The following is a 22,274-nucleotide window of genomic DNA, read 5'->3' as shown; positions in this document are numbered from 1 at the left end:
GCAGGGACCACCACCTTTTGGGTAGTCGTCTCGTCGAACCATGGGATGTTGTAGTTCTCAGTGTTACTATTAGCTTGGGGGGTTGCTTGTTGGGGATTTTTTTTCGCCGGGTTCAGTGGGTTCGGAGAGACCTTCATAGTCCTGATTGCGAGCCTTTCTAAGCCGTTCTGCATCCTGCGTGGGTTTTTCCCGCGTGTGTGTGGGCTCATGGTTCATCGTCCTGGGGTCCTGTGCAATGGTAGAGGCCTTAAAAGTAGGAGAGTCTCCTGTGATGAAGGCTGCTCGTTGCGTGCCCTTCGGGCGGCGGCGGCGGCGAGCTGCTGTGCGAGCTAGCCTGGTTTTAGTAGCTAGACGGGATAGACGTGGTGGGCGCTGCTGTCCTGCTTTTTCCTGCATTCATTGGGGTGAAAGGCGCCTTCAAAACGTCGCCTGGTTTTTTTTTTTTTTTTTTTTTTCTGGTTACATTTCCAGGCCCGCCTAGTAGCCGCGAACTTGTGAAGAAAGCTGTCGCAGCTCCGGCTTCGTATTGGCTATTCTAGTTTCGGGGGGCGTTTTGTCTCGAGGTGTTCTATCGAGGGCGAGAGACTTCCATTCTTGCTCCTTCCGGATGAGGTGGATGATAAGGTCGAGCTTGGAGAGCCATCGGGGGGAGGTGACTCTTCCTCCGAGTCGAGTGGACCCATTTTAAAGGATAGAGTTTGCGCCCATGTGGCGAAGGCAGCGTGGTAGGAGAGAACCGTGTTGGCCCTGCGTTTGGAGCCTCCGGTTTGTGTAAACAATGGGGCAGGGAGGGGGAGGAGGGGCGAGAAAGTAGGGAGCGATCCGGTGGCAATCACTCACCAGAGAAGGGGCTGAGTGAAGGCGGGAATAGATCCTCAGGGTTGGGAGTAATCCAAGAGGCGAAAATAATCCATGGGCAGAGCAGAGCAGGATAGTAAACACGAAAAAAAAAGAAAAACACACTCGCGGCACTCGTAAGGAGCCTTGGGGAGCTAGCCAAGGCAGCAACAACCCCCGCGAGGCCGCGGAGTTCGCGAGCGAGCACACATGGCCGTGAGGGAACGACCGCGCAAGTATAATGCATAATTATAGCTCAAGCGAGCACTTCACCCGGATATAACACACTCTTTTTTATTATTATTACCACTCTTCAACACACACGCACAACACAAGAACACACTCGCGCCACGAATATCCAAGTGACGAAGATAATCCAGGGGCCGGGGAGGGCCGGGTTATGGTCCCTAGAAATAGGACCATAGCCGGGTGGAGGCCCGAGGGGCCAAGAGTTTTACCACACACAAGGTAAACACACCCGCACGCGCACTCGCACAAAGCGAACTCCCGAAGCGTGAAGCGAACTCGAAGCGAACTGATGGAGTTGGACCTCGAAAAACCACGCTGTTTAAATAGCCATAACCGTTCAAACCTCGTGAACCGCTGGCGCTTGTCATACATCTCCCCGTTTTTTAGCGCAAAGAAAACTTCAGGTACAGTTCAGGCAAAATCTGTGTATATAACCAGCAGCCCCCGCGTTTATTTAGTTAGGAACGCTCGTTGTGTTGGTATTCATGATAGTAAGCGAAAAAAGCGGCCGTGCAAGAAAAAATGGCACGTTCAAAATGCCGCAGAAGAGAGAGAGAGAGAGAGAGAGAGAGAGAGAGAGAGAGAGAGAGAGAGAGAGAGAGAGAGAGAGAGAGAGAGAGAGAGAGAGAGAGAGAGAGAGAGAGAGAGAGAGAAGTATTGAGGTTTATTGAGGTAATGAGGCCAGATGCCCTGGGGGGAGAGAGGTAAAAAGGTAGGGGAAAGAGCAGTTCAGCGGTGCTCCCTGTTCACGCAGTTCTCTTTCTCTGCATGTTAATGCAAAGGCTCGCTGTTCATATGCGGTTCACAGTTCACTAGCTTGTTTTCTTCTCACTTTTTGCACATAAACCGGGCAGATGGAGCGTACGTGCTTGGTGCACTCTAGAGCTCCAGCCGCGCAAGAAAAAAATGGCGCGTCCGAATTGACGCAGAAAGGCTCCAGCATACGAAATTAAAGCAAGCACAAAAAGAACATAACTCCCGCGGGCGCGGTTTCAGGCAGGGTGGCGCGCGAGCACTGCGAAGGCGGGAAATCTGAAATGCATGGGGTGGGAGCATGCAGTGAGCGGATAACGACGCTGCAACCCCTTATGGCGAATCCCTGCTCTGCACTTCCGACAGCTTTCACATTGATTGGAACGGCTTCAATATTTTTTTTTCTTGTCGGCTGACTGTATCTCTTGACGAACTTAAACACTCGTTGGCTCACTGACTCAATGCGAGGACCGTAGTTCAAGTTCCGGTGTCAAAATGGTCTCTGCGCGCAAACGCTTTGTTCTCAATTTCGAAGCGTGGAATCATTGTAAATACGATAGTCTCGTTCTTGGTCTTAATGAATGCGAACATTTTGCTCGTCGGTCTGTTACCCAATCCACCTGGAAATGTTTCTGGTGGGTCTGCTCGCTAGTGGGTCACCGAACGGCGACCCGCGACATTCAGATCACTATGGGACCACAGGTGAGCCACTAATTTGACCCGTGGGGTCAAATCACTCACCCATGGGTCACGGGTCAGAGTGTCACACCATGGGTCAGATCTATAAAGGGTTAGGGGAGACGAAACGAGGTAGTGTTGCAGAAGAGAAGAAGCGTAAGAAAAATATGAAAGAAGTGATGAGTAGCGGTAAGTAGAGGCGGTGGAGGAGAGTACAGAATGAGGAGGAGAGGCGAGGTTACATTGGAGAAGAATGGAAGAGGGGAGAGGCATCAGGGGGGAGAGGAGGAGGAGGAGGAGGAGGAGGAGGAGGAGGAGGAGGAGGAGGAAGTGATTGTTGGGGATGAGGGAAGGGGAGATAGGGGCCGATAACTGTCTGGCGTTACGCCGACACCTCAACCAGCCGGGCAGGGGGGGAGAGAAGTATGGTCAGAGAGAGGGAGGAAGAGGAGGAGAGTGGCAGATAGGAAAAGGATGAGAGAAGGGAGAGGGGCAGGAGAAATGAAGTTGGAGAATAGTGCGGGGGGAGGGGGGCGGGGAGGCCGTTACCTGTACTAGTCAGCAGAAACATTCCGTTTTTCGACGTCATTACCAGCGGCGCAAGCATATACGCCGGAAACTCTGTTCTATCTCTTTAACCTACGCAGTGTTGCTGTCTTCGATGGCTGTTCCCCGGAGTCGGCAGACCGTGGCCGAAAAGGCGGCTGCCCTATACCAGGGATGCCTTAAGAGAGGTAGGTACGCACGATGTGACGGTGGGGCCAAATGTAGTCTCAGAAAAATCGCGAATCATTTTTAAGCGCATCATCCTAAGTAACTAGGAGAAAAAAAAACGTCCGTCAAGGATGATGAAGGGTTCTCTAGGTCCGCCATTCTAAGAGTAACATGCGGAGTAGGCGGATGGACGCCCGTGTTAAGCAGCTGCAACCCGTCTGCATTGCATTATTATCTTACACTGCTTGCCTAGATAACTGGACGAACTTTGGAGATGTTTTTAGCTTAAAGGGACCCTGCAACACTCTTTCAGCAGTGCAAGTAAATCTGCGCGACGTTTAGACTACACTGCCAGGAATACCCGAGCCAAATATTACAAGTGCACGTGAAGCGGTGAGCGCGCAAATCGCTGTGAAAGACGCGGAAAAACCAACCGCTCTCTCTTCAGTTGTCCTCATTATGCAACCCCTGGCATGGCCTAAGGGACGTCACATAGGCCATGGCTGCCCGATAGGCTGTCACTGGTCAACTTCGCGGCTAGATTCTGCCATTTCCGTCGTCGTCATGGCTGTGTACGAACCTCTTCTATGCCTGAATCTGTAGGCACAGTTTTGCCGTTTCTTTTGTGTTTTGAGTGCGCGCGGAGTTTGAGTGATGAGCTCAATACTTCCCTTTCAACGGGACCACTCGACTACAAACGTTTATTGCTTAAAAAACGCCCTACCAGCCCGAGCGCGCGCTTGGGAGCAGGCATCCATGCCTGCTTTTTTGTGGCACCAGGCCGTTAATAGCCCCCTCCGCGTTGCGGAAAAAAGGAGAAAACTCCCCGGCCTGTGATATATTCTCGCTCTGGTCGGCATCCCAATGTCGCCGTTTCTATCAGCCACACGGCTGCAGTTTCCTGTTTGTACGCATTGGAGAGAGAGAAATATTTGGAGCCTGTGTACAAAGGACAGCTCGCCTTCGTGGTGGGGTTAAAGGGAGTACTGCAGCGTGTTTTTTATGGGATTTACCAAAGTGATCCTCAAGTGACCAAACACAAGTTTGGTTCTTTCAAAAGATTGTCTCGCTAGAATCATACTGACACCACCTTTAACATAAAATTCGCTCAAATAAGCTATATAATTAGGAAAAAGGGAATGGCCATGCCACCCACTCGCTCATTTCCCGCAACAGAACCTATGATGTCATACCAGCCAGCCATGCGATTGGCGGACGCCGGTAAAAGCAAATGCAAATTTGGCAGACCTTATACACTTGCCGAACGAGCTATTTGCGCTTAAATTTAGGGCGCATTCTTTTTAAAGCAGTAAGAATGGTGGGACAAACAGTGGAAGTTACGAAAGACACACAAACACATAAGTACCGATGAGTACTGCTGTTGGTACTGCGCGCACTATGCTTGGCTTAGCTGCACAGGACTGCGGGGCTTTGGGGTAGTCTCAGACGACACTGGCCGACTGACGCAAGCAACGGTGTCTTACGTGGCCATATTTGTCGAGCGAGCGCTATGTTTCACGAAACGATTATTTTCTCCCAGACCAAGAACGAGCCAGGTTCAAATACGGTCAAAAACAAATAAGAGGCAGAAAACGGCCTGTCACGGTATGGTGGCGTCATCTAGGTTCACTAACGGTAAACAAGTCTTCGAAATCGGTTGCAGAGCGGTCGATCGGTTCCTGTGATGTAATTGCAGACCACGAAAACACACGATTTAGCGGGAAAATCATAATTTTAACTTAAATTGATTAATTTCTCAGTGAATAAAACATGATTTGCATCCGGACAAGCACTGGGGGCACTATAAAACACGAAATCTTTCGAATAAAACAAACTTGATTTTTGTCTTCATGGTCGAGCTCCCAGCTAGAAGGATGCTCCGTGGCAGGAAATGGTTGCAGGGAAGACCTGAGGTTGGCTCGCATGTTTGAGCATGTCCAGAGGGCGGGTTCATTGTTGGGGCATTGCATCACTGACAATGTTTTCAACCGTTTCCTCGTCAAAGGCAGCACCCGTCCCGGTCACTTGAATGAAATTTGCGTGCGTGAAATGGAAAGAAAGCGCGAGACAGTTTACCGCGCGAACGTCGCTCTCTTTCCCCCTTTCTGCGGTCGCAGACGTCCTGCTGCAGCAGGGCCGCGACTCGTGGTGGGCCATGGCGCAGCGGCTGGGCGTTTCGAATTTCCCGCTGTCCCTGGACCGGGAGCCGCCCCTGCCTCCAGAGCAGCTGGCCGGCCACCTGCTGCGCCACCTCGGGCTGGGACCCCTCGTCTCGCTGCGCCTGGCCGCCGCACCCGGAAACCGTTCCTCCGTGGCCATCTACGTGAGCACCGCTTCAGGCCACCGCCCACAAACAAATTAAAGCGAAGGCTTTCTTGGTGGGACCGATGACGTCCTGTCAAAAAATTAGCAGTGGCTTAGCTCGGCTATGCCAGGAGCGTGAGCTAAGGTTCAGCAATCCAATCCAATCCAATACAGTCCAATCCAGTTCAGTCCAGTCCAGTTCAATCCAGTCCAATCCAATCCAATCCAATCCAATCCAATCCAATCCAGTCCAGTCCAGTCCAGTCCAGTCCAGTCCAGTCCAGTCACTGCTCCTCGCACATGCGCAGCACGGCTCTCCAGGAGCCACGCGAAACGGCTACCAAGCGGCTCCGGCGCAGCGTCAGGCTACTGCGCAACGGAGGCGCACAGCTGGGCACGCGCCCGCGCCAGTGCGTCTGCCGCGGCTATGACGTCACTCTTCTGGAATGCGCAGACCGGCGAATGTGCAGACACAATTCTCTACACACCCGTACTCTAGTTGGATTGGAATACAATTCAATTTAATCCAATACAATCCAATTTAGTCCAATCCAAGCCAAGCCAATGCTCCTTGCGCTTGCGCAGCACGGCCCTTCCGGGTCCACGAGAAACTGTTCAACCTCGGCCAGTGTAGCTTGCGCTACAAAAACTAACGCATTTCTTTGTACACTGGTTGGTATACACCGAAAAGCTCTGATAAGATCTCTGGACATACGGAGCATGCGTAAAACCGGGCTTCCATTGTTTGTGTGAAAACGGTTACTTGAAAATCACGATATAAATAAGAAAATACACGCGTCGACCGTGAAAAAGGAGTACAATAATATGCCTTTATCTCACAAACCACGTATCGGTATACATTTAGATTGTTCGTGGATGCGTTTTCTTAGTGCGTGAAAAATCTTCGCTGGGGTCGCTCTGCGTTCGCGCTTTGGGTTTTCGAAGTTTGAGGATCGATTGGACGCACTCTCAACTTTCGCGCCACTCTCAACTTTCTGAGGGAAGTATGGTACATTTTTACATCTTTATACCTGGACGGGGAGGCTCATAGCTGTTTACGCGCGTGGAGGACGGCGGCTCCATTTTTTCTGAAGACGAGAGATGATGAGTCATGACCGTCTCGTGCGCTTGGTTGCTCAGTGGTGGAGGCATAATTCCGCGCGGAGCGAGGTAGCCGAGGAGGCGTGTAAACGAAGCCAGTCGTTGTCGTGGAAGTGGGAAACATCCGCGGACCCTTCTTGCCCACGTGACACTTCTCTTGCCAAAAAAACAAAAGTGTTCCTTAGTATCGTCTGTATATGCAGTAAAGGTTTGTCAATTCTAACTCGAAGGGGGCCATAAAATTGTTCGAATAGACCGAGTTCGAATTAATGGACATCGCGCCACACTGCGTGGGCAGAACACAAAAAGGCCACCCCTGGACTCGTTATCGCGAACTAGGCGCCACTACACGTTTGTGGCAGGTGAGTTAGTAAATAATGACGCCGTTTATGCTCGCAAACACGTTTATTTACATTGCAAGGTCGAGGCAATCAAAACTTACTATAAAACTTACTTATAGCAATCGTCCGCTGCGGAAGTGAAATAAGCTGTTACAGCAGCGTAGCACGCGCGCTACGTTGTTTTTTTGTTTTGTTGTTTTGAGTCTATGGTAAATTTGAAATAAATTGAATTTGCAACACATTGTAATCACTCTGGACCGACTTCTTCTGCGAGGAGCGATGGAAACCAGGAGATTCCAGTGCGAATGAACCGTTTGGATACCGACGCGTTCGAATTATTGGTAATTTTACCCAACTGAAATATGCAGGACGGTGCCGGGACTAGGGCGTCAGTTCGAATTAACCGTAAGTTCGAGTTAACCGACTTCGAATGAACGAGCTTTTACTGTACTGAGAGCTGCTGCTGTGAAAGTACTGAACTGCGTTCAGGGCAGTCCGCGGGCGCCTGGAGTGCAAATATATGCCCGAAAAGGAGGGGGTCTCCACGTCCGAAGCCTCTTTTTCGGCGCACGTTAAAGATTTCCAGGTGGTTGAAATTAATCCGGAGCCACGGCGCGCTTCAAAGCCCAGGTGTGGCTTAGCCGCGTTAAAACCTGCCCTCAGTCAACCGCGATCTTTGAGAGAGGCCTTCGTCGTGCAGTGGACATAATGACGACGACGACGATGATGATATGTTCCCGCAGATGGATCCCCCGTCCACGAGACCCAGCTGGAACTGGAACGAGACGACGTCGGGTATCCAGGCGCTCACCCAGAGGGCGCCCGACAGCCGCGTCGTGCACGCCTTGACCGAGCTGGACCGAGCCGTCAGCAACACCGCGGCCAGGGCGGCCCCCTCCGTGGCCCCCTACGTGCCGCGATACCGCACCACGCGCACCTTCGGCCTGCCCCAACACGCAAAGGTGGCGTGGATTACAGCGTACCTTTAACCCCTTATTCAACCCCGCGTGTGTTCTCAAAGGGGCAGGGGTGAGGGGTATCCTGGGTGAAGCCCGTCTGTTCCGTTGTGTACGTAGTTACCGTGATTACCGGGACCCGACTGCGCATGCGCGCGCGGAAAGGAAGGGCAAAGAGCTAGGCGCACCCTAGCGTCACTAAATAAAGGCTTTACTAAATAAAGGCGTCACTAAAAAAGCGCACCCCACTGTAGCGAATGCATGGGCATGGCGAGGGCCGGCCCGCGGAACTAATCCCCCTACCGCGACGAATGTTCAAGTGCCCAGACAAGTCCCGGTCAACACGGTTACTACGTACACGACGGAACGGACGGACTGCTAAAACTCTCTAATGACTGCTGTGGACAAGGAGTAAGGGTACAGTGTACTAGAAGAGAGAGGTGTGTCGTTCGGCGCCGATTAGGGGGATCCCTTTCGCGATGAAAATTAGTCAAAGAATTCCTGTTGCAAGCAGCACCTCTGGCGGCCGCCGCATACCAGTTGGTTTCAGAAGTTTTTTTGGTTAACTAATCCTTATTTACCGCCAAAAATAGTCTTTTCTTTATTTATTTATATATAAAGTTTTACACAACCCATCAAACGACTGTTTAGTGGGATTTAAAAACTTATAGGTGGCGCTGGCTGCAACAGGAGTTCTCTGGGGAACGCCTGCGCTCCATACAATTTTTTCATCGCAAAAGGGACCCGGGCTATACATTGGTTTTCCCCCGCACGACACACCTTTACCTTCTGCTACACTGTCGTAAGAGGGAGTTAGTGTGGCGGTGGCGCTGCAGCGGTGACCGGGTAGGGGAGAGAGGGAAACGGGGGGCAAATCCGTCTGGGCGCCGGAAGACTTCCGGTTCACGCTCTCGCACGCGATTGGCTGCGCGCGCGAAAACGTCACGAAAAACGGTCCGGGCAGCCAATCACCCGAGGCCGCGTGAGAAATCGGCCCCACCGGACGTTTTCCGGCACCCAGTACGATTTGCCCCCATACGCATAGGCGTGCGCACTGGGGGGGTAGGGGGGGCGGCCTCCCCCCCTAATCATCTGAAGGGGGGCGCCAAATTTGCCCCATACCTTTCCGATGTAACACATGAAAGTAAAACTTTCTGCTCAGAAATATTTTGTGTGTTGCAATTCCATCGCATTGAAATAAAAATTTTATGAACATCCCTCTTTGCACTGCGTTCGGACCGCTAGGCCTTCAGTGGGAAGAGGTCGGGAGTTGATGTAGGGGGGGGGGGGGGGGGGGGGGGGGGGCGCGTCGCTAAGGCTTTGCCCCCCCTAATCGAGAACTCTGCGCACGCCTATGCCCATACGGCACTGCAGCGGGAGGAAAAGCTTCGAGGCAACGCCACGATCACGTGCACAGCCAGCAGCCTATCTCGCAAGACGCAATAGGCGTAGCATGAATAAGGAACAGGAAGGAAAATAACGAGCAGCTCGGCACCTCAACGAGAACTTCGCTAGCATTCCACCTTCACAGAGTGGATTGGCTTTTTTGACATATTCCTGGATACACCAAGATTTCACTGACGTCATATCCGTCATGGAAGTGACGTCAGTACAACGAAGCAAACGGCCTGTAAAGGGTGCACTTCTGCGGATAGGGCCTTCTTGCAGGGAAGCAACCTTTAGTACGAAAGAGTACGTTATACCAGAGTCCTTCAATGCTTTACTGGTCACGAAACTTCGGCGCTCGCTTCATATAGGGACCACGCGCGCCACTACAGGCGCCACCGCCGCACGAAGGTCATCCAGCCGCCGCGCGTGCGGCGTATTGGCCAGCTCTTGGCGTGCAAACGCTCGCTGCTTTTGGTGTCTGCGCGCTGATTAAGTGTGTTTTTTTTTTCGTGGTAGTTAGCCATGAATAGTCCAGTTATTGTGGTTATCACCTGCCTTCAATGGGGTTTTATTTTTCGAAGAAAGTTACCGTAGGCTTCGGCCGCGAACGGCAACGGCTTCTGTGTGCTCTGGCACAAGCGCTGCGCCGTCGTGTTTACGGATTTTTAAATCTTCTTTTCTTAAAGCAAAGTTGTAAATACCACACCTACTGTAGCTGTGTAGTCACGGACTGCTGCGGGCCTATCGATAATACAATAAAAAAACTGAAAGAAACCAAGTACGCGTCGTTCAGACTTCGCTTAATGAATCCAGATAGCCCAATAGTGCTGTCGTTTCTATGAATGGGTACATACTTGAGAATATCTAAAAACGCTGCAGAAACGCGAAGGATCAAAACACGGAGAGATATATGTTGCACCATGTGTCTTTCTGCTTCCACGCTTTGCAATCCTTGCAAAAACAGGAAGCGAAAAAAGAACAATGAAACTGATGTTATTACACGCAACAAAAAATTTCAATGTTACGAAGGGAGACAAAAGAGCGTGGTCCAGCGCACAAAAATAAATTTTTTTGCGCTGCGATGTGCAGCACACGGAGGAAACAGAATATTGCCACGTAGCAAAGAACGACGCAAAGCTTTTCTGAACGCAGTGACCTAGGGATCTCCTGCACTACAAGAGACTAGAATGAAACACAAACGGCGAAGAAGCAGTCCGCAGTGTGACTTGAACCGATTAACGTCGATAAAGTGAGTTGCGTGGCGTTTGCTATGCATGCATTACTCTTGGAACGTTATTAATTTCAGACCCATGGAAACAGGATCGAGAACAGTGTCGAAGAAACAAAAAATCAAGTTAGCGACAAGGTGGCACCCTTTCCATATCAAACAATATTGCCCGACGGGACGTATGACAAAAAGAGCAAACGGGCGCTCCGGTTGAAACGCCAGATAAGAAACCGGAATCGGCCACGCGCGGTTACAAAACAAACAAAACGAACCTTCAGGGATAATTCGAGGAAATATGAAAAGTAAAAGCACAAGGACCTCCCAAAGCTTTTTTACACGCGAGCCTGAGCGCAACGTAATACAAGTTTGCAAACAGGTAATGAAGCACCGCTACAAACTGACTGATATGGCGAAAATCCGGCTGTAAGATAGCCTTTTACAATTCTAGGTCCACGATGCTCTCAAAAGGGTACATTGCTTTTTCCATTCTCACACACAGTGCATTTCCACACACTGCGGCACACTTATAATCGAAGCTGAAATCTCCCGTTGCTTGCCTTGGAATGGCGCCCCTCCATTAATCACACAGCTGCCCGTCGCTCGGTCAACAGAACAAGGAAACATTTTCTGTGGTATTGTTGTACAAGGAAAGACATCACGGAATGCAACACATGTTCGGCATCATCGTTGCACTACTTAAGTCGCATCACAAGAGCGCGATATGCACGTTACATTTTTTTCCCGCACAAAACAAACACAACTCGCCGCGGCTCCGCCGTTCGAGCCAGCGCAACGCCGCCCGAGGAGTGACCTCAGTGAGAGGGTGGCGCCACGGAGCGGCGGCCAAACGCAGCATATGAAGCTCTCCCATTGAGTTACGGAGCAGTTTCGTGACCAGTAAAGCATTGAAGGACTCTGGTTATACTTAGGGTTGTTCGTTTTCGGGTTTTATATTTTAACGCGAAAGTGTTTTATGCCGGGATAGAGCAAGATTTCCCTGACGTCATATCCGTCACGAAAATGACGCCAGTACACCTTTGCCGAAGCGACCGGCCAGCAGGCGCCAGCAGGACGTCACTCGCCAAGCACACCCACAAAACAGCTACCGACCTGCAAATCATGCTCAGCTGCAGATTTCACCGCACATTTCACTTTCGTGCTTTACTGATTCCTATGGCAGAGGAATCGACCACAGTTTTTTTATTAGTTTACACATCTGCGCTTTTCTATACATGGTCCTAGTCGACGCTGTGTAGTGTATATGCACTCAAGCGCGCACAGATGACGTTTTGTTGAATTGCGTCGACTCCAATTGTACCAGATTACATCGGAACTTGGAAGTAGTTGTTGGCGTGAACACTGACCTTTGGCCGACCCCCACCCGGTGCAGTACATGCGGGCAGGAAGTAGATATTTCACACATTCCCATTTTGCGTAAGACCTTCCGGGCGCAACCTTAGGGGAAACTGGCAACCTAAAGACAGCCTACTCACGAGCGCCCGCATTGGTCCAATACATTAAATCTTTCAAGTGCAATTCGTAAAATGCACATGTTTACAGAGTTGTATTCTTATACATACTCCTATTTGGGGCGCCTTGAGGTGGGGAAGCGTGCATCTTTGAACGCGCTGGTGGTCCATAAAAAGAAGGCAATTCACATAAATGGATTCACCACGACATGCCCCGAAGGGACCGCACACTGCGGCCAGCGCCCCTTGTAACGATTTCCAATTTTACGTGCTGAAAAAGAGACAAAAAATGAAGGAAGCTCACACTAAGGCGTAAGACTTGAAGGTAGCGAATTTGCGCACAATAGCAGCTTTTTCCTCTTTTTCGCCTCACGGCGTTGTTCAAGCCTCGCCGCTGTACTAGAGACCACAGCTGGATGTTCGGCTTCCTCTATTTCACACGGTTCTGCGCCGCACGTGGCCTCGTGGCCTTCCTTCGCAGCGCGCGCTTATCCCTGCGGCGGCGGCCTCCTCGCCTTCCTCCGCCACGTCCCGCTCACGGGTCCCGCGCGCGTCTCCTTTCCCTCCTCGCCTATCACTCCCCTGCCGCCTATCTCTCCCCGTTATCAGACCGCTGCTCTGAGCCGGGCGCTTGCGGAAGGGGGTGTGGTTTGACCTACAGCGCCCAAGGGCAAAACTGGTCACCCCGCGAAGACTGCCCGAGGTAGCGTAGCGTAGCTTGCGCTACAAAATGCCGCACGTGCAGACATCGCATGCGCATACATAACTGCCGCGAGCAAAAGATCTTGGCTGGAGCCAGTCGGCGGAGAATCTCCATTGGGGTGTGCAGCCTCTAAGCATATATATGTTTTTTTTTCTCTGTGTCAAAGGTCAAACGAACGAGTACATGAGCTTCAAACACAGCCATCTTACCCTGGCGACCGACCGAAAGAAGCAAGCAGTCGACGACGACCACTGGCGTCAGGGAACCTAATGCACTTCTAAATGGGAAATCATCAACGTCCAATTGTACGTCTGAGACGCTCTGATTCCGCTCGGCGTTCTCGAATGTCTTCGTCCTTTTACCGCTTGAGACGATTTTATTCGCGATACGCTTCCGCCTTACGCTTTCGAAAGGCTTCGATCTGTCTCCTAGACGTTGCGCCGTAGCTCGTCCTTGCCTCCATGTACTGGGAAAGTCGAGGAAGGTGGTGCATTTCGCTGCCTGTCTAGTCGATAGCTTGGCTGCGTTCTTCCCCTCCCTTATTTCATCATCTTCGATTTACTAGCGTGGGCAGCCCCCTTGGGTTCTGCCAAGTTAAAGCGCAGGCTATGGAACGCCTCATGCTGCAGAACGCTCCAAAGACACGTGGCCGACGAGCCAGTGCGCTGTTACAGACGCGTACGTTAAAGGCACTTTGACACTTCCGGTAAACGCTTTCACTATTTTCCTTTGCGTCTGGAAGCATTGTCAAAGCTATAGTTACCAACAGCACGTAGAGGCACTGCGTGATTTCCTCGTCGCAGTAGATCCGCCTTCAGTTTCTGCTTTGCTTTTGTGGCGTTTTTTAGATGCGAAGCATCTCTTGCTTTCGGCTCTGTCGTCCGTCGTCCGTCCATCCGCACCTCTTCCCCTACACTATAAAAAGAAATAATAGTTAGCGGCGCCCGGTTTCGATCCCACGACTCTCTGGCCGCAACGGGAGGTACGTGCGCTCTTCCCACTGCGCTACAAAACCGAGACAGGAGCAAGTGCTACGAACGCGCCTTATGTCCTTGACTCATTCAAACTATGTCAAGAAGCTACTGATACAACGAAGGCACGCGAAACTGAACGTCAACGGAAAAGACGAACTGAAAACTTTAGAGGATGATGTTGAATTTCCCGTGGGAAAGCTGTGGCGGGAAGCACCACGCGCCTTGCAGCTGAACCAGAGAAGAGGACGAAGAGGGCGGGCAGCGGGGTAGGAGGGTGAGCACGCAATAAAGAAAGGCGAGAACCAGGAGGTGTTCGATCAGGTAACGCCGGTGTCGGTCTCTTCGCTGTCTCTACATTTCTCTGTCTCTACATGGGGGTTCACACTACGTTCCCATTCGTGTTCCGATAAATGAAACAACATAACGGCAACACAATGGAACCTACACGGAACCCACGGGAAGATAGTGTAATCTTTTTTAAGCGAAGCTTTTAAAGCGAAGTTTTTACCTCTACCCCTCAAGGGTTATGTCGCGACCGTTGGTGTCCTCATAAAAATCCCGCAAACAAACAAAATAATACCCCTGCTACAGTAGGGTCCAAATGTCATTTGAACCAAATGTCATTTGACTCAAATGCCAAGTTGTTCTGCTACACTAGGTTTTCAAATGCCATTTGGCTCAAATGATATTCGAGCCAAATGAGCACCGAGAGAGACATTTAATATTTCAAATGCCATTTCCAGCACTCTCGGACGCAGCGTCTTCGATCGGCAATAAAAAATATAATACTTCCGCAAGTAAAACAAACAAAATATTGTTGTTTGTGGAACTTTGGTCACTATTTATTGAGTTAAAATACAAAATCAACATATTTAATTTTCATACTCTCAAAACCAGTGGGTCAGTTGCAAAAAAAAACATCAACGCAAACAGCCACCGCGTTAGAGTCAAAACTGGTGTATCTTCTAATTCGATATCATTTTACTGCCTTAGACTGCTCCTAAGTTTGATTGTTGTATTCGTGTACGAAAACGGAACGGAGCAACAACAGCGCCACTACAGCACAGAGAACAGTTGTGAAAGCTTTTAAATGCCATCGAAATTGTAGTGTAGCACGGCGGATTCTGAATGACATTCGAAGCAATCCATTTGAGTCAAATGACATTTGGTTCAAATGACATTTGGACCCTAGTGTAGCAGGGGTATAAGTTACAGGCACCGCCAGGAATCTAACCTGGAACGAATAGAGAAAGAAGCGAGAGCCCGTTGTCTTACCGATTGAGCTACGAGCCCACGCGGAAATGGGGGAGACAGGAGGTGCTCTCACCGAGCACATCTGCGGGTTTTCCCCTTGCGTTCTCATTGAATGCCACGTGATAGCATCACGCGACCTCTAGCGCCGCTAAGCGCTCCACCCACGGCACGTGTAGCGGTCGTGTGCGCGCCTTACGTATGCGCTAGGAGTTGGTAATAATTAACGGAAGCTCACACCAACGCGCGGCATATCAATTCTCCTCCGTCTCTGCCGCCGTCGACGGAGGTGACGATATCGGCGGCCGAGACGGAGAAGTGAAATCGTCTAGCACCGAGTTAGAGCTTCCGTTCATTTTATAAAAAAATGACTTTCCACTCATGTGCTTTACCAATACAACTCAACCAACCACCATTCATGAATCATGCATTGATTTAACCTTAGCAAAGAATATCTCTTTGAAGTAATACAGGGTGTGGATAAGTGCAATTCACTTCTCTCTAGTTTCATGAAACTCTTTGTAGAGCTACGTGTGAATTCAAGTGAGGTCGTATGGGTAATCGTTGTGGGTGTCGTTTACTATACTCGGTTACAACTTAAGAACGGCACCGAAGTTGCCGCTGTGCCTCATCACCACAGCCGGATGTCACTCCGCGCAGCACAAGTGGCGCGTTACTGGGAATATTTTGAACATGGAACGAGCCGTTTTTGTATCTTTTTGTACCTAATATGCTTATAAACTACTACAGCGACGGCAAACAAACTACGTGAGAAAAGGCAGACGCTATCACGCATTCGTGGCAGTCTCCTTTCAAAACGCGCGCGCCCGTTGACATCCGGGTCCGTCGCTTAGGCGGAGTGATACCGTACATGAGCTGGTGCCGTTCTTAACTTGTTCCCGAGTATAGCTGCCTCTCTTTCCAACCACCTTCACAGGGCGGATTGGAGCGCATTTTTAACACGAAAGGGTTTTATGCCCGGCTACACAAATATTTTGGTGACGTGATGTCCGTCACGGAAGTGACGTCGCCAGACAAAGTGCCATTGACGCGGCGGCGGCCGGTTTCGATCCCACGACCACCTGGCCGCAGCGGGAGGTACGCGGCGCTCTTCCCACTGCGCTACGAACCGAGACGTGAGCATATGCTACGAACGCGCCCTATGTCTTTCCCTACGACTCATTCTGATGGTGCGCGCTGTCTAGAAGAGGCGAAGCGAAGTAGCGCATCATGACGCTAATGAGCGCCGACAGTTGGCGCCTCGATGCCGGCGCCCTCGTGTACGGGGGACGCGCGTGAATTGAGGCACCCTCCCCTGTTTGTTTGTTTCTTGCGTGTCGGTGTCACTTCGTCTGGCGGGGTCAGGCTCGCGAACCCTTCGCACAAAAAGGAAATTGCTTTAAAGGGAAGGTGAAGCGGTTTTAGAATTAAAAGAAAAGTTGACTAGCAGCAAGTACACATTGAATAGTTCCCGTGTACGAAATATTTTCGCAATACATGCAATAGAAGCGGCGCAATGAGCAAACAAAAATGGCCCGATGCCCCGCCCCCATCTCGCCGCGCGATGCCGGAAGACCGAAGAGCGCGGGCGAAAACCGGCTGAAAAACGTCATACCTGGACTTCCGGCCGGATCGGCCGCCTCGGCCATGCTCATTTCGCCGTGTTTCCTTGTGAATGATACTTGTCGTTGTTGGGGTTGATAGCACTCATTTGTACAATTTTCGTGTTCAAAAAGTATGCACGAACGCCAAACGAGGCATACGTTATCATGCCGTATTCCTAAGCAGAATAATGCCACGCCGTGATGCTTGATAACATACGGAAGCGACAGCCGAGGTGGCTGTGCTTGATGACAGAGAATATACTACACTACGTTAAATACTTTGTAAACCGCTCCAATGCGGTTTTTTTTTTTTGATGCGATGGACGTGAATGTTCACATTAGATTCTAGATTTAGGAAGGATGGGGAATACTGCTTTACTTTGGCCGGGGTTGTTTCATTCCATTCCAGAAACCAAGTCACATTTGTTCAGGAAATACTTGTTTCGTTAAACACGTCGGTTTTCTTTCCCTATGGGCTCAGGACAGTGTCAAAAAAAAAAATTTTTGGCGAAACTAAAACAAAGGGGCCAATCCTGATAGAAGTTCTCTCCCGGCTAAGAGGTAAACAGTATTCCTACAAAGTAAAAGAACCAAGACAACCAGGTTACTTATTTTGCAAGTATACATGTCACGATAAGGTGATGTTTGTCTGGAATTAAAAAAAAACACCACTCCTAACCACCACCATGCCATGATTTGTGTTGACTGCGGGGGCCTAATTTTTTGCCCAAGATTCCGTGTGGCTGCATATTATAACCTGGCAAGCACTTGTTGTCACTGAACCTCAAGTGTGCTCCAGTGATAGTCGGGGATATATATAATGATGATATTAAAAAATTAGGAGCGAAGAGTAAATAATATACGGCCTCTGTCCAACTAGCGCGGTAAATGCTTAAATCTAGAAATGCTGAAACAGGCCAACGATTCATTATCACAAACGTTTGGTGATTGTTACCTAAAGTAACGTAACTACAACGTAACTGCCTTGTCCGACTGGTCTGTTAATTATAACGAGGTGGCCGTAATATTGTAGCAGAATGCGCAACGCACAAGCGAAAATCAAGCCCTACTACAGCCAATAATGCTGAGCAGGCACTAGTATGCTGCAGTGTTTTCAGAATAAATGCATGTGAAGCAGTAAGACGCCACTCATCGAAGTGCAGCTAGCAATCGCGGAGGCGCCGTAGCGCCGCTGCCGAAATGGCGCGCGCGTGTGAGTCTGTGTACGGGGATGAGTAACGGGGCTGGGGTGGGCGACAACGAACAAAGGAAATGCGGAAGCAGAGTCTGCTTGTTGGTTTATGCGTGTACCGGCAAGATGTGTCTCGCATATACGTTTACAGCGCATGAACGCTATTTTTTCGCGCAGTGCACGTACGTGCTTTTCGCTGGTAGATTGTTTATAAAACGCCCAATTAATCTCCGGCATAAATGGTTTTGTGTATAATAAGAAACAGTTAAGGCAGTACCTAATATTAACATAAGGTATAAAATCCCCCTATGCTGGTTGCCTAATTTAAAAATATTTTGATGGAACCCACTAGTCGACGTCACAGTCACTTCTTTGGGGTTCTCTGTTGTGTAAAGCAAATTTAAGCTCCAAGATAATTAAACCAACAGCACGGGAAATATATAAAACAAACTTCCAGTCATGTGCGAAAATTAAACTGCAAGCTAAATTGCCGCAAAGGCAACCGTGTGATCGTTCGCAATGCTTCCGACAACCCGCGCGGCCGAAGGGTGTCCTCCTTTGACGTCATGACGGGCGCAACCAATCAGGGGCGTCAAAAGACGAAAAGCGCGCGTCTTTCAAACGGGGCCGCGCTTTTTGCAAGATAAATGCCACTTGGACTCATGTACCATAAATTTCAATGTGATATTCGGAATCAGCGCGCAAGAAACTATATAACTGTTAATCTAACTCAAATTTCTTGGAAAGCGCTTCAGCTTCCCTTTAACATTAAACTGCTCCTGTGAAGGCCCCTTTCACTTTCGTGTTTTGCCGATTCCTATGAAAGAGGGATAAACCACATTTTTTAAAGTGGCTATCGAACGCGGTTGTTGCAGCAACTGAAGGAAAGCCGGTCAATAGCCGCTACACCGCCGCAATGACGTAATTTCAGCGGTAGAAGAACGCCAAGGCACGGAAAGAGAGCAAAGTGTTTTGGGCAAGTTTCTAAGTTATCTGGTGGGCACAGAGCAGTAATTTTTGGCTGACGTACTTTGCGACCCCCTAATCTAAGTACTGGATGTGTTGGTTGATTACGTTCTGAAAGCATTAATTATTTAGAAAAAAAGTTGAAAAAAAAACTGTGGTTCATTCCTCTCTCATAGGAATCTGTAAATCACGAAAGTGAAACGTACAGCGAAATCTGCAGCTGAGCAAGATTTACGAGTCGGTGGCTGTCTTGTAGGTGTGCTTGGTGAGCGACGTCCTGCTGGTGGATCGCTACGGCAAATGTGTACAGGCGTCATTTCCGTGACGGATATGACGTCAGTGATATCTTGGTGTATCCCGGCATAAAACACTTTCGTGTTAAATTATAAAACCCGAAAACGAACAACCTTAAGTATAACGTACTTTTTAGTACTAAAGGTTGCTTCCCGCAAGAAGACCCTGTGTGCAGGGGTGTACCCTTTACAGGCCGCTTGCTTCGTTGTACCGGCGTCATTTCCGTAACGGATATGACCTAAGTGAAGTCTTCGTGAATCCTGGAATAAAACAGTTTTTAAAAAGTGTTGCAGGGCCCTTTTAATGCTAACGCCGACTTTTTCGCGCAATTGGCCATTTAATGTTTCGCATGGAAATACTGTAACTATTAAAACCAGCGGCTCCTCTACGACTCCCAGTGGCGCTGGCGCGACGTCTTTTCGACTCTCCTGGAAGACCTGGCGGCGCCACAGACGGTGAGCCTCGTTCTCACGGCGCCCGGTTACCTGGAGGACATGGGGCCCCAGCTGGGCACCACAGAGCCCGCCGCCATATACAACTACCTGGCCTGGCGACTGGCTATAGAGTTCGCGCCTTTACTGCCAACGCTTCCGGCAGCCACGCTGCTTCGTGGAAGGTGAGAAGACACATCCGAGAGATGAAACGCGCCTTTTGTAGCGTGAGCTACACCGGCCGAGCTAGAGCAGTTTCGCGTGGCCCCTGGAGAGCCGTGCTGCGCATGCGCGAGGAGCAGTAACGTCTCACGGCGCACAGCTGGCGCGCCGGAGCTGCCGCCGCCGCGACTGGATTGGATTGAATTGGCTTGAATTGGATTAAATTGGATTGGATTGGAAATCGTTTTAGCAGCAGTGAGCATGATAATCAGGTAGTCCTAGACAACCAGGAAACCTAAGAATGACCAGCTGAACCCTTAGCTCACGCTACGTATATGCTGGCATAGCCGAGCTAAGCCACTGATAATTTTTTTATCTCGCCCTGCCTCCTTGGTTCTCGTTCAACATCATCATCATGAGCCACTGCAGGAAGAAAATAAGTTCATCCAGCCGTTCGTGTCTTGCGATCCACTACCACATTGTTTGCCTCCGAATTTTCTGATTCTATCGCGTTGATGGTCGACGGAGTGATGGAATCAGAAAACTCGGAGGCAGACAATAGACTAAGGCTTCGCAAGGCGGTCAAGGAGTATTGGTGCACCATGGACTGTTGTACTGTCCCCCTCACCTCATTGTCCTTATCACTGCGTACGGTCTTCCACTGCGTTAGCTGGAGCAACGTTTTACGCTCTTGTCTTCTCCCGCCTTGATGTAAGAAAAACTAGCAGCAGCTCTTGCAATTCTCATCGTGACACGAGATTTCAAAGCTGAGATAACTATGTAAAATGCTCCCTTTTTTATCAGAAGACATCTCCAAGCAAGTTTCAACAGTAGCCGTTCAGCATAACATACTTTAAACCCATTTTAATCTTTGCCCGCACGAGAAAGCCCAAAGCGGGCAAGTGTGATATCATCTGCTACTAGCCCCAAACTGCCGACGTCGGGGCTCTCGTGGCGTAGCCGACGCGCTGGCTGCGGTTGGCGCGCGCTGCTACACCGTGTGTACACGTCATAGTTTTGGGACTGACGTCATGCTGCCCGGGCGCGTGGGGATGGTGAAGACCTCGGCCGGTCTGGGCGCGCTCTCGCTCGCGCGCGCGTCCAGAGCGGCAGCGGTGCGGCAAGAATGGTGACGTCAGGTACGTCCTCTTGTCATGGCGGCCGCTCGGCGTTCGTTTTGTCGAAACCGAAACTGACACGAATAAACGACGCCGTAGATGAATGTTTACGCTGCGCTCGACCATCTAATGCGTCATTCTATGATTAGTGGGTTGGTAGGCACGCATAGCAGCGAAAAACGAAACACGAAAATTTCGTGTCAGTACTCCTTTAAAGGAGCACTGACACGAATATTTTATGTTACACTTTTGTTGCTTTTATCGATGCTTAATGGCCTGGCGAACCTGAAACAGCACTTCAAATACTTCAGCGCGCGATAGTTAATTACATTGAACGGCCTGAAAATCGTTTGTTTCAAATTCCCGCGCTTTCATCCCGAACGGCGCATATGACAGCCTCCCGGTTTGACCTCACCGCTTTGTGCGGACGTCACCGGCGCCCGCTTGAGAGGGTGTTGCGCCCGCTCGCCGCTCGTGGGGCCGCGCGCGTGAAGTGACGTCACGAGTTTTTGGCGAGCGCTGTCGCGTCACTTCTTTTTCCTCTCCTGGAGTGATGTCACGCTGTTGTCCATTTGCTGAGTGCCGCTCCGCGCGCTGCTCCGTCGGCGCGATAAATGCGATCCAATTGAACTATGTTCTTCGCGTCGCAGGCCGCTCATATTTCAGCCAGGGTATTCTGTTGAGTGAAGGAAACGAACTGTGCAATAATATTAACGCCGAAAATTGGTGTCAGTGCTCCTTTAAGGTCTAGCTTAGGTCCTACACATTCGTTTGAACAGTGTTTCTTCAGACTTTTCCGAGATATGCCGTAATAAAGTCAAATCTGCTGCTTCAGCAAAGTCTGTCGACGACTGTATCTGTCCTCAATTTCTTAACCCTGGCTCTTCCGGTCATCGAGGCCGTGAGAGGCTAGAAACATCAGGCAAAATTAGACAACACAAAACGTCGTCTAACTTCAGCAGCTTTGATTACGCAACAACTCTACACGCCTCCGGCCCTCCCTTCCATTGAGGAACGCTACATGTTGAATGTGAAAGAGTTAAAGGACAAAAAAATCGTGTATCATTCTCAAAAACACATTCTGTGCTAAAATTACGCGAATAAAAAAAAATGAGTCGTTGCACTATTTGAAGGCGGACCTCCAGCAAGCTGATTGGCTCACGACATAGATGGAACACGGAATTTGGGTAAAATGTATGAGCAAATTTCATTGCAGCTCCAACGGCGGCCATTCCTAAGAGAGACACATACAAGCGCGCCCTTATATTCTGGCTCTAGTTATAATACTGAAAACAGTCCCTTATTTATAACTATTTTACCTAAAATGCATATCCAAGTGATGGGACATTTACCCTCGATGTCCAAATCAGTATTATGAGCGGCGTGCGACTTTGGTGATGACCGCGTGCTAATACACACACACACACACACACACACACACACACACACACACACACACACACACACACACACACACACACACACACACACACACACACACACACACGCACACACGCACGCACGCACGCACACACACACACGCACACACACACCAGGAAT

At 50.0% G+C, this 22,274-nt stretch overlaps 1 protein-coding gene across 1 annotated transcript; it reads left to right on the top strand.

Moving 5' to 3' along the window:
* Nucleotides 1-3,178: 3,178 nt before the first annotated feature.
* Nucleotides 3,179-19,623, top strand: LOC144142940 (uncharacterized). Its single transcript, XM_077674771.1, has 4 exons — nt 3,179-3,251; nt 5,349-5,554; nt 7,721-7,939; nt 19,402-19,623. The coding sequence occupies exons 1-4, from the start codon at nt 3,179-3,181 to the stop codon at nt 19,621-19,623; spliced, it is 720 nt and encodes a 239-aa protein (XP_077530897.1).
* The last annotated feature ends 2,651 nt before the right edge of the window (nt 19,624-22,274 follow it).

Source organism: Haemaphysalis longicornis, unplaced genomic scaffold (genome assembly GCF_048455015.1).
Source record: "Haemaphysalis longicornis isolate Haplotype H1 unplaced genomic scaffold, Haemaphysalis longicornis Haplotype H1 scaffold_6, whole genome shotgun sequence".
Lineage (NCBI taxonomy): Eukaryota > Metazoa > Arthropoda > Arachnida > Ixodida > Ixodidae > Haemaphysalis > Haemaphysalis longicornis.
The sequence above is the reverse complement of the archived record's forward strand: the minus strand, read 5'-3'. Positions and strand labels throughout refer to the sequence as shown.

Coding starts and splice junctions, on each gene's coding strand:
- LOC144142940 (XM_077674771.1), top strand. CDS start 3,179: ATGGCTGTTCCCCGGAGTCGGCAGACCGTGGCCGAAAAGGCGGCTGCC. Junction 3,252..5,348: donor CCAGGGATGCCTTAAGAGAG/GTAGGTACGCAC, acceptor CTGCGGTCGCAG/ACGTCCTGCTGCAGCAGGGC. Junction 7,940..19,401: donor GCCTGCCCCAACACGCAAAG/GTGGCGTGGATT, acceptor TACGACTCCCAG/TGGCGCTGGCGCGACGTCTT.